A 12,636-nucleotide genomic window follows, 5' to 3' on the forward strand; every position below is an offset into this window, starting at 1 on the left:
ACAATCCATACATCATATTTGCCAACTTTTTGAAATTTCATTTGGGGTAATTTCACATGTTTAAACTTTTAACCTTAAGAAAGACTACTTAGTAACTCCCTAGAAAATAAAAGTTGATTTTAGCATATTTTGACCTGTTCTTTCTGAGGGTATAGTAAGCTTTTTGAAATTTTCAATATTAAGGTAGCTCCATACTTTTGGTAAAACCCATGTCATTTTTTTCTAACAGGTCTTACTTTCTTGCATTTTTCATGTAGATTTCAAATCTGAAAAGATAAATGGGTGTTCTCGAACTACTTTTTGAGATATTTGAGCTTGAAATATACCATCCATGCAAATTTGCTGACCGAAAATAGAAAAATTCGTAAAATTATGTTTTCTGTAATATTAGGGTGAATATAGTCTCGATCCTGTTGATTTTTTGTCCTAAATTTCTTACGATAGAACAATATACAAAACTATTTTATTTTTACAAATGCTAACTAATTTTTGTTATTTCCCAGGACCGTTTCTATACGTAATTATCATGTTTTGCCATATTTTCGCCCGTAAAAAAATCAATGAATAGGCCAAAAAGGAAATGAAAACCCATGTCAATTTCACAATATTTGTATATGATATGTTAAGGTAATATGTTTTTCAAATATCATATAAAAACACGGGGTCCTCGATCAAAATTTCACAATTTTGTAAGCTTGAAGTTTGTAACTCGCAACCCTACCCCCGTTTCATCCAGTGCTAAGATGGGTTATATTTGACTATTTTTTGAAAATCATGCCGCAAAAAAACATTTCACATCAGTTCATACGTTTTTGTGATATTATATCTGGTTTATGTCTGTTTGTTTTTATGATTTTCTCCAAATTGTGTGTTTAAAGGAAATCCGTATGCGATTTTGTTTAGAATTCCGGAATTTCGGTCCGGCCGGGTCCCCTCTTATGAATTATAGCGACGAATGGCACTTCCGGTGTTTAAAAATCCATTCCCATTTACGACAGGGACCGCAAAAACCACAGAGATAGCATATAATTTTCACTTCACTGCTTTTATTTAATGATTTTAAACATTCAATATTATATGTAGACAATTTTCACCCATTGAAAAAATATCCAAGTGTGATGTCGTGGCGTATCGGAAACCATTCTGGAATTCAAAACAACCTCCGCAACTTCCGGTATAGCGTCATATAAATTGGCGCGATTTTCAAAAGTATGGACCTACCTTAAATAATTTGAACTTGCTAAAATTAGAACGAATAATCATACCCTGCCTCCACTCCGGTTCCCGGCAGGAGCTCTGACGACGACATCTGTCAAAAAATCTTCCATCGACGACCATCTGTCAAAAAATCTTCCATCCGTCGTTCAGAGCTGCTTCAGTGATATAGCACTATAAAAAGGGCAATAGTTCCACTATACAAGAAGACACAACACGAATATACCGCAGTCTCCCAAAACGCGCACCTCGCACAACATACACGCAACACTACGCATACATGGGAGGCCGTCCTTACATGACCATAGCTGTTAATAGGACGTTAATAAATCAAACAAACAAACAAACAAACGTCATCGCAGCTAGCTAAAATGGCCTAAAATGGGGGTTCAAAATCGGGAGTCTCCCTCCAAAATAGGGAGGGTTGGCAAGTATGGTATATTTTTCTTATATGCACAGCTTATAATATCATAATTATTTTTGAAACAGTTAGGAATTCTTTATTCCTCTGAGTGGGATCAGTTTGATTTCAAAATAATTCAGTGTAAAGAAATGTATTATTTATTACATTCTATAATACAGGGAAAGTAGCTATTAACAATTGGATTAGAAAACAGGCCAGGCCTATACTTCGTCCTGTCCATAAAATATGATAAATGGAATAAGAAAATTAAAACAGATTTCAATAAGGTTTTTTTCTGTAAAAAAAGATTGATAAATACATTAGCAAAATTTTATTAAACCAAAGTCAAGGTATCTGTTTTGCTAAAAAAAAGTATCCGGGTTTTCTGGCTTTTAAATTGTGGAGTGAAAAAGTGAATTTTCATTGAAGGTCACCAACCACATACATACATTCCCACAAATCCAGCAACCTTAAGTCAGATACCCGATCACATCAAGGCCATCTTAAACTCCGAGCCATCCTGGGACTTTGACATCATCAGGCTAGAGAAGGCGACAAATAACAGGTAAAACTTGTGTTCACAAACACCTGTATATAAAGACCATCTGTATACAGCAACCACCTGTGTATACAGACCATCTGTTTAAGAAGACCATTTTTCTGGAATACCCAGTGTAGCTTTCTATGTGTCTGTCTATTGACATGTGAGTATTTGACTTTCTATGTGTCTGTCTATTGACATCTGAGTATTTGACTTTCTATGTGTCTGTCTATTGACATCTAAGTATTTGACTTTCTATGTGTCAGTCTATTGACGTCTGAGTATTTGACTTTCTATATGTCTGTCTATTGACGTCTGAGTATTTGACTTTCTATGTGTCTGTCTATCGACATCTGAGTATTTGACTTTCTATGTGTCTGTCTATTGACATCTGAGTATTTGACTTTCTATGTGTCAGTCTATTGACGTCTGAGTATTTGACTTTCTATATGTCTGTCTATTGACATGTGAGTATTTGACTTTCTATGTGTCTGTCTATTGACATATGAGTATTTGACTTTCTATGTGTCAGTCTATTGACATGTGAGTATTTGACTTTCTATGTGTCTGTCTATTGACATCTGAGTATTTGACTTTCTATGTATTTGTCAATTGACATCTGAGTATTTGACTTTCTATGTATCTGTCAATTGACATCTGAGTATTTGACTTTCTATGTGTCTGTCTATCGACCTCTGAGTATTTGACTTTCTAAGTGTCTGTCTATTGACATCTTAGTATCTGACTTTCTATATGTCTGTCTATCGACATCTGAGTATTTGACTTTCTATGTATCTGTCTATTGGCATTTGAGTATTTTACTTTCTATGTGTCAGTCTATTGACATGTGAGTATTTGACTTTCTATGTGTCTGTCTATTGACATCTGAGTATTTGACTTTCTATGTGTCTGTCTATTGACATGTGAGTATTTGACTTTCTATGTGTCTGTCTATTGACATGTGAGTATTTGACTTTCTAAGTGTCTGTCTATCGACATCTGAGTATTTGACTTTCTATGTGTCTGTCTATTGACATCTGAGTATTTGACTTTCTATGTGTCTGTCTATCGACATCTGAGTATTTGACTTTCTATGTGTCTGTCTATCGACATCTGAGTATTTGACTTTCTATATGTCTGTCTATCGACATCTGAGTATTTGACTTTCTATGTGTCTGTCTATTGACATGTGAGTATTTGACTTTCTATATGTCTGTCTATTGACATGTGAGTATTTGACTTTCCATGTGTCTGTCTATTGACATGTGAGTATCTGACTTTCTATATGTCTGTCTATTGACATGTGAGTATTTGACTTTCTAAGTGTCTGTCTATTGACATCTGAGTATTTGACTTTCTATGTGTCTGTCTATTGACATGTGAGTATTTGACTTTCTATATGTCTGTCTATTGACATGTGAGTATTTGACTTTCCATGTGTCTGTCTATTGGCATTTGAGTATTTGACTTTCTAAGTGTCTGTCTATTGACATGTGAGTATTTGACTTTCTATGTGTCTGTCTATTGGCATTTGAGTATTTGACTTTCTATGTGTCTGTCTAATGACATGTGAGTATTTGAATTTCTATGTGTCTGTCTATTGACATGTGAGTAATTGACTTTCTATGTGTCTGTCTATTGACATCTAAGTATTTGACTTTCTATATGTCTGTCTTAATTGATATATGAGTATTTGACTTTCTATGTGTCTGTCTATTGACATCTAAGTATTTGACTTTCTATATGTCTGTCTTAATTGACATCTGAGTATTTGACATTTTATGTATCTGTCTATTGGCATTTGAGTATTTTACTTTCTATGTGTCAGTCTATTGACATGTGAGTATTTGACTTTCTATGTGTCTGTCTATTGACATCTGAGTATTTGACTTTCTATGTGTCTGTCTATTGACATGTGAGTATTTGACTTTCTAAGTGTCTGTCTATTGACATGTGAGTATTTGACTTTCTATATGTCTGTCTATTGACATGTGAGTATTTGACTTTCTAAGTGTCTGTCTATTGACATCTGAGTATTTGACTTTCTATGTGTCTGTCTATTGACATGTGAGTATTTGACTTTCTATATGTCTGTCTATTGACATGTGAGTATTTGACTTTCCATGTGTCTGTCTATTGGCATTTGAGTATTTGACTTTCTAAGTGTCTGTCTATTGACATGTGAGTATTTGACTTTCTATGTGTCTGTCTATTGGCATTTGAGTATTTGACTTTCTATGTGTCTGTCTAATGACATGTGAGTATTTGAATTTCTATGTGTCTGTCTATTGACATGTGAGTAATTGACTTTCTATGTGTCTGTCTATTGACATCTAAGTATTTGACTTTCTATATGTCTGTCTTAATTGATATATGAGTATTTGACTTTCTATGTGTCTGTCTATTGACATCTAAGTATTTGACTTTCTATATGTCTGTCTTAATTGACATCTGAGTATTTGACATTTTATGTATCTGTCTATTGGCATTTGAGTATTTTACTTTCTATGTGTCAGTCTATTGACATGTGAGTATTTGACTTTCTATGTGTCTGTCTATTGACATGAGAGTATTTGACTTTCTATATGTCTGTCTATTGACATGTGAGTATTTGACTTTCTATGTGTCTGTCTATTGACATCTGAGTATTTGACTTTCTAAGTGTCTGTCTATTGACATCTGAGTATTTGACTTTCTATTTGTCTGTCTATTGACATGTGAGTATTTGACTTTCTATGTGTCTGTCTATTGACATCTGAGTATTTGACTTTCTATGTGTCTGTCGACTAACATCTGAGTATTTGACTTTCTATGTGTCTGTCTATCGACAAGTGAGTATTTGACTTTCTATGTATCTGTCTATTGACATCTGAGTATTTGACTTTCTATGTGTCTGTCTATTGACATCTGAGTATTTGACTTTCTATGTGTCTGTCTATTGACATCTGAGTATTTGACTTTCTATGTATCTGTCTATTGACATCTGAGTATTTGACTTTCTATGTGTCAGTCTATTGACATATGAGTATTTGACTTTCTATGTGTCAGTCTATTGACATCTAAGTATTTGACTTTCTAAGTGTCTGTCTATTGACATCTGAGTATTTGACTTTCTATGTGTCTGTCTATTGACATGTGAGTATTTGACTTTCTATGTGTCTGTCTATTGACATATGAGTATTTGACTTTCTATGTGTCTGTCTATTGACATATGAGTATTTGACTTTCTATGTGTCAGTCTATTGACATCTGAGTATTTGACTACAAAATACCCATGAAGTTTCTGATATATCTATGTATGTATGAACATATACCCTTGTATCTGTAAATCGAACATGGATTTCTGAGATTTAACAGGAAGATGTTACCCTAATGGAATATCATCGCCATACAGATACCTGTCAAATCTCTCCAAAAGAAGTTTACTCTCTCATCAGGAAATTTTGTATGATTTAAACTTCTGTGGGTGTCTTATGCACAAGCCCTTTGAAAGCTTTTGAGGAAAATCCAAATATTGGATTCAGAAGCTTTGTAGTTAACAACTTGACATATCTCTGTAACCATGGTGATCCTGATAATTTTATTTTGCAGGCCTCTTGTGTACCTAGGATTAAAGACACTGATGCGTTTTGGAGTTTGTGATTTTTTCAATATCAATGAAACATGTCTAACAAACTGGTTAACAGTGATAGAATCTAATTATCATAGTTCAAATACCTACCATAATTCAACACATGCCGCTGATGTCCTCCATGCCACCGCATTCTTCCTGGAGCAAGAACGAAACAAGGTAAGGCGAAATAACCGGTTAGAAAATGTGGTAATAATGATATGATAACGGAGCAATCATTATCAGTTATAGAAAATGGACCCATTTATACATTAATAGTAATTGAGGATGGAAACACAATCGGGTCTCCATGTTTATATCTATTCCTGTCTCATTCACTTTATCTTGTCAGGGGACCTTATAGTCATCATAGTGAAGCTGTTTGTGCTTTAATAAGGTTGTTTTAAACGACCTTGTATTTGACCTTTGTTGTATTGTTATAGTGGCTTGTCGTATGTGTAATTCTTGTCATTGGGATTTTCCAACTAGAAACAGTGATTTGCTTCAGGGCCCAGTTTCATGAACATTCCTTAACTTTACGGAATTCCTTAAGGATGCTCCACTGCCAACAGAGCATAAACGATTCTCATCATTTCAACAATAATTGGTGTTCAATCATGTATAGATATCTCCAATTAACACAAAAATGATATGAAATAATTGATTTTGCTTTTTGAGCAAGCACAATCAGTACTTCATTCCGTGTGGGACATGGTGCCACGGAATTTTTTTGGGATGTAATAAATCATTTTTAATATTTTTATCTTCAAGTAAAATTAGAAACTCAATCTTTTCAATGGTGGTAATGGTGTAAGGTAACTTTTGTAACTGAAGAAAAGTGCTAACTCGTCTGTTCCTGTTTTTTATTGAGAAAAAATACTATTTGTCAGCGGTGGAGCATCTTTAACTAAAATTTCTCCATAGGAAGTTTTCTACTGATGTAATTTATGTTCATTTCTATGTCTTGTCATGGATGAGTTCTGCGGGACATATCTACTGATGTAATACATGTTCATTTCTATGTCTTGTCATGGAGGAGTTCTGCAGGACATATCTACTGATGTAATACATGTTCATTTCTATGTCTTGTCATGGAGGAGTTCTACTGATGTAATTCATGTTCATTTCTATGTCTTGTCATGGATGGGTATGTAATACATGTTCATTTCTATGTCTTGTCATGGAGGAGTTCTGCAGGACATATCTACTGATGTAATACATGTTCATTTCTATGTCTTGTCATGGAGGAGTTCTGCAGGACATATCTACTGATGTAATACATGTTCATTTCTATGTCTTGTCATGGAGGAGTTCTGCAGGACATATCTACTGATGTAATACATGTTCATTTCTATGTCTTGTCATGGAGGAGTTCTGCAGGACATATCTACTGATGTAATACATGTTCATTTCTATGTCTTGTCATGGAGGAGTTCTGCAGGACATATCTACTGATGTAATACATGTTCATTTCTATGTCTTGTCATGGAGGAGTTCTGCAGGACATATCTACTGATGTAATACATGTTCATTTCTATGTCTTGTCATGGATGGGTATGTAATACATTTCTGCAGGACATATCTACTGATGTAATACATGTTCATTTCTATGTCTTGTCATGGAGGAGTTCTGCAGGACATATCTACTGATGTAATACATGTTCATTTCTATGTCTTGTCATGGATGAGTTCTGCGTGACATATCTACTGATGTAATACATGTTAATTTCTATGTCTTGTCATGGAGGAGTTCTGCGGGACATATCTACTGATGTAATTCATGTTCATTTCTATGTCTTGTCATGGATGAGTTCTGCAGGACATATCTACTGATGTAATACATGTTCATTTCTATGTCTTGTCATGGATGAGTTCTGCGGGACATATCTACTGATGTAATACATGTTCATTTCTATGTCTTGTCATGGAGGAGTTCTGCAGGACATATCTACTGATGTAATACATGTTCATTTCTATGTCTTGTCATGGATGAGTTCTGCAGGACATATCTACTGATGTAATACATGTTCATTTCTATGTCTTGTCATGGATGAGTTCTGCAGGACATATCTACTGATGTAATACATGTTCATTTCTATGTCTTGTCATGGAGGAGTTCTGCAGGACATATCTACTGATGTAATACATGTTCATTTCTATGTCTTGTCATGGATGAGTTCTGTGGGACATATCTACTGATGTAATACATGTTCATTTCTATGTCTTGTCATGGAGGAGTTCTGTGGGACATATCTACTGATGTAATACATGTTCATTTCTATGTCTTGTCATGGAGGAGTTCTGCAGGACATATCTACTGATGTAATACATGTTCATTTCTATGTCTTGTCATGGAGGAGTTCTGCAGGACATATCTACTGATGTAATACATGTTCATTTCTATGTCTTGTCATGGATGAGTTCTGCAGGACATATCTACTGATGTAATACATGTTCATTTCTATGTCTTGTCATGGAGGAGTTCTGCAGGACATATCTACTGATGTAATACATGTTCATTTCTATGTCTTGTCATGGATGAGTTCTGCAGGACATATCTACTGATGTAATACATGTTCATTTCTATGTCTTGTCATGGAGGAGTTCTGCAGGACATATCTACTGATGTAATCATGTTCATTTCATCTATGTTGTCATGGAGAGTTCTGCAGGACATATCTACTGATGTATTGTTCATTAGTCTTTCTTTTCATGTGTCTTGTCATGGAGGAGTTCTGCAGGACATATCTACTGATGTAATACATGTTCATTTCTATGTCTTGTCATGGAGGAGTTCTGCAGGACATATCTACTGATGTAATACATGTTCATTTCTATGTCTTGTCATGGAGGAGTTCTGCAGGACATATCTACTGATGTAATACATGTTCATTTCTATGTCTTGTCATGGAGGAGTTCTGGGACATATCTACTGATGTAATACATGTTCATTTCTATGTCTTGTCATGGAGGAGTTCTGCAGGACATATCTACTGATGTAATACATGTTCATTTCTATGTCTTGTCATGGAGGAGTTTGCAGGACATATCTACTGATGTAATACATGTTCATTTCTATGTCTTGTCATGGAGGAGTTCTGCAGGACATATCTACTGATGTAATACATGTTCATTTCTATGTCTTGTCATGGAGGAGTTCTGCAGGACATATCTACTGATGTAATACATGTTCATTTCTATGTCTTGTCATGGAGAGTTCTGCAGGACATATCTACTGATGTAATACATGTTCATTTCTATGTCTTGTCATGGAGGAGTTCTGCAGGACATATCTACTGATGTAATACATGTTCATTTCTATGTCTTGTCATGGATGAGTTCTGTGGGACATATCTACTGATGTAATACATGTTCATTTCTATGTCTTGTCATGGAGGAGTTCTGCAGGACATATCTACTGATGTAATACATGTTCATTTCTATGTCTTGTCATGGATGAGTTCTGCAGGACATATCTACTGATGTAATAATGTTCATTTCTATGTCTTGTCATGGAGGAGTTCTGCAGGACATATCTACTGATGTAATTACATGTTCATTTCTATGTCTTGTCATGGAGGAGTTCTGCAGGACATATCTACTGATGTAATACATGTTCATTTCTATGTCTTGTCATGGATGAGTTCTGTGGGACATATCTACTGATGTAATACATGTTCATTTCTATGTCTTGTCATGGAGAGTTCTGGGTATTGGATCATTCTTGCAGGTTAGACTGATGTAATACATGTTCATTTCTATGTCTTGTCATGGAGGAGTTCTGCAGGACATATCTACTGATGTAATACATGTTCATTTCTATGTCTTGTCATGGATGAGTTCTGTGGGACATATCTACTGATGTAATACATGTTCATTTCTATGTCTTGTCATGGAGGAGTTCTGTGGGACATATCTACTGATGTAATACATGTTCATTTCTATGTCTTGTCATGGATGAGTTCTGTGGGACATATCTACTGATGTAATACATGTTCATTTCTATGTCTTGTCATGGAGGAGTTCTGCAGGACATATCTACTGATGTAATTCATGTTCATTTCTATGTCTTGTCATGGAGGAGTTCTGCAGGACATATCTACTGATGTAATTCATGTTCGTTTCTATGTCTTGTCATGGATGAGTTCTGCAGGACATCAATCTAATTTACCTTTCTTAATTAGAAATTATCAGGATAACATGAATACCACTGTCTTTATCCAACAGGCCGTCCTGGATCAGAGCGACGTCGTCTGTAGTCTGATATCCGCCATCATCCACGATGTCGACCATCCAGGACGCACCAACGCTTTCCTCATCAATGAGGGCAACAAGCTAGCTATTCTCTATAACGATCAGTACGTAGATCTATATATCAATGTATCAAACTCGAATATAAATACTTCAGATACAAGTTCAAATTAAAGTTCAACTGTGTATGACTTATACTTATAGGATAGCCACAGGGTGTCGCTTTGGAAACACCAAGTGATCATTTACAATTTCTTTTTCCTGTTTGTATTTGAAATTTTCCGCATACCTTGTAATCAACATTTTGAGTAATAATCACTTGTGCTACATTTCGGTAATAATTACCTGACCTAATTTTATGAGTTTTTCTTTGACCTACTTTTAAATATTTTCACCTGACCTAGTTTTGGATGTAATATATATATAATTTTTACTGGACACTGTATTGGAGAGTCACTTGACCAAGTTAATTAGTGATATATATATATATTTACTAAAGGGCGGTATTAGAGAGTCACCATTCAGCCCTAGCCTTCCAACTCTCCTGGGAAAATGATTCTGCAAACATCTTCAGAGGCTTGGACAAGTAAGTATACATGTACAGTGGAACTCGGTTAATACAAACTCGAAGGGACCGAGATAAAACTTCGAGTTATCCGAGTGTTCGAATTAAGCAAGTTCTCATGTCTACTGACTATCTCTTTACTTGGTATATATAGACAAGTTCCATGTCGTAAAACGATGCGAAAAATAGAGATGTCAAAATCACCGATGGTAGTTGCAAAATTATAACAAGAAAATCTAGATATATGTTTTGAAAAGCCGTTCTACGGCAGATGTATGTCCAAAAAATCTCATTTCGAGTTATACGAACGTTTTATGTATGATTTTTGTCATTCGGACCCAAAATTTACTTCGTATTATCCGAGTTCTTCAAGTATCTGAGTTCTTTAAACAAATATAAAGAGGAAATTCGGCCGGGACCGTCAAAGTACTTCGTATTAAGCTGGTTGTCAAATTATCCGAGTTCGTATCAACCAAATTCCACTGTATATGTAATCAAAAACAGTTAGCTGTAAATGTGTTTTATTGTATTGGAATGTAACAATGTTTTCAGTGGAGCCTTATACATGTATATTACAATGACAATTTACACTTGATCATTTCATCCAATTCACTGAACTTAATGGTTACATATATTGTTTGTTATGTAGCGAGGGGTACAGAGCGACTCGACAAAACATCATTGACATGGTGTTAGCCACAGAGATGAGACACCACTTCGAACATCTCAATAAATTTGTCAACAGCGTAAACAAAGCAACTCTCAAATACGAGGACACCTCATCAATGGTAGGTCAATAGATCAATTAAAGGTCATAGGTCAAATGGGATAATACCATAAATGGTAGCTAGGTTAAAAGGGTCATTCATAGGTCAAATGTATTATCATAAATAATCAGGATACAAAATCACAGGTGATATATGTCATGTTGTAGGTCAAAGGTCATGGGAGGATGACATTGGTTAGTGGGGCCAGTAAGGGAGAACATTTGTAATAGTTAGCCATATTTCAAGGAGACTAAATGTGTGTTCAAGGTCATAGTTATTAAATCAATATCCAACAGAAGCTTCGGTAGATGTAGGTTAAAGGTCATAGCTATTCAATCAATATCCAATAGAAACTTCAGTAGATGTAGGTTAAAGGTCATAGCTATTCAATCAATATCCAATAGAAACTTCAGTAGATGTAGGTTAAAGGTCATAGCTATTAAATCAATATCCAACAGAAGCTTCAGAAGATGTAGGTTAAAGGTCAATTGAGGCAAAAATAAAGAGGAAGTCCCAAGTCCTTTATCTCGATACAGATGTAAAACTTTTTTCAGAGTGGTAATGGATCTCCTGATAGCTCAGTGGTCTTGAACCAGCTGACTACGCCTGAGAACCGACTCCTCATCAAACGCATGCTCATCAAGTGTGCTGACGTGGCTAATCCCTGTCGCCCACTGGACCTGTGTGTGGAGTGGGGAAAGCGTATCGCCGAGGAATACTTCAACCAGGTGTTGTTACAGATTTATTTATCCTGCTGTTGTGTAGGGACAATAACTCTGTATATATATATATTTGTTCATAACAAATTATTTCAGTTGTATATTCTCATTTCAAAAGGTTTTTGAGACAAAATGATTCTGGGATTTTTTTATGGGTTTAGTTTCTACACTATCTAATTTTGGTAATTTTAATAATTAACATTAAACTTTTTTAATTAGATCCATTTAAATCAGGTTTTGATATGATTGAATAAATAAAGTGTTCCCCATCAGATAAAGGTTGTTAGCAAGACTTGGTCAGATGAATATTTCTAGTAAAGCTGATGAATTAAGGATGGAGACTCATTGTTTTACAGACAGAGGAGGAGAAGAAAAGAGGTCTACCAGTTGTGATGCCCATCTTTGACAGAAAAACCTGCAGTATACCTAAATCCCAGATTAGTTTTATTGACGTCTTCATCAACGATATGTTCGACGCCTGGGACTGTAAGTGTAGTCCTGATGTTGTCACCATGTGTATCTAATTAACCCAACAATAACATGGTCTGTCAATTTATACACCAAA

The 12,636-nt window shown here is 35.2% G+C and overlaps 1 protein-coding gene across 1 annotated transcript in view; it reads left to right on the forward strand.

Moving 5' to 3' along the window:
* Nucleotides 1–12,636, forward strand: part of LOC138332882 (high affinity cAMP-specific and IBMX-insensitive 3',5'-cyclic phosphodiesterase 8B-like) — a 31,493-nt gene that overhangs the window by 12,658 nt on the left and 6,199 nt on the right. Inside the window, exons 11-17 of the mRNA XM_069280879.1 lie at nucleotides 2,048–2,183; nucleotides 5,751–5,949; nucleotides 9,997–10,127; nucleotides 10,520–10,606; nucleotides 11,235–11,373; nucleotides 11,907–12,080; nucleotides 12,428–12,557. Coding sequence (XP_069136980.1) covers nucleotides 2,048–2,183; nucleotides 5,751–5,949; nucleotides 9,997–10,127; nucleotides 10,520–10,606; nucleotides 11,235–11,373; nucleotides 11,907–12,080; nucleotides 12,428–12,557 — 996 coding nt within the window. The remainder of the gene's footprint in view (nucleotides 1–2,047; nucleotides 2,184–5,750; nucleotides 5,950–9,996; nucleotides 10,128–10,519; nucleotides 10,607–11,234; nucleotides 11,374–11,906; nucleotides 12,081–12,427; nucleotides 12,558–12,636) is intronic.

This window comes from Argopecten irradians, chromosome 10 (assembly GCF_041381155.1).
Source record: "Argopecten irradians isolate NY chromosome 10, Ai_NY, whole genome shotgun sequence".
Taxonomy (NCBI): domain Eukaryota; kingdom Metazoa; phylum Mollusca; class Bivalvia; order Pectinida; family Pectinidae; genus Argopecten; species Argopecten irradians.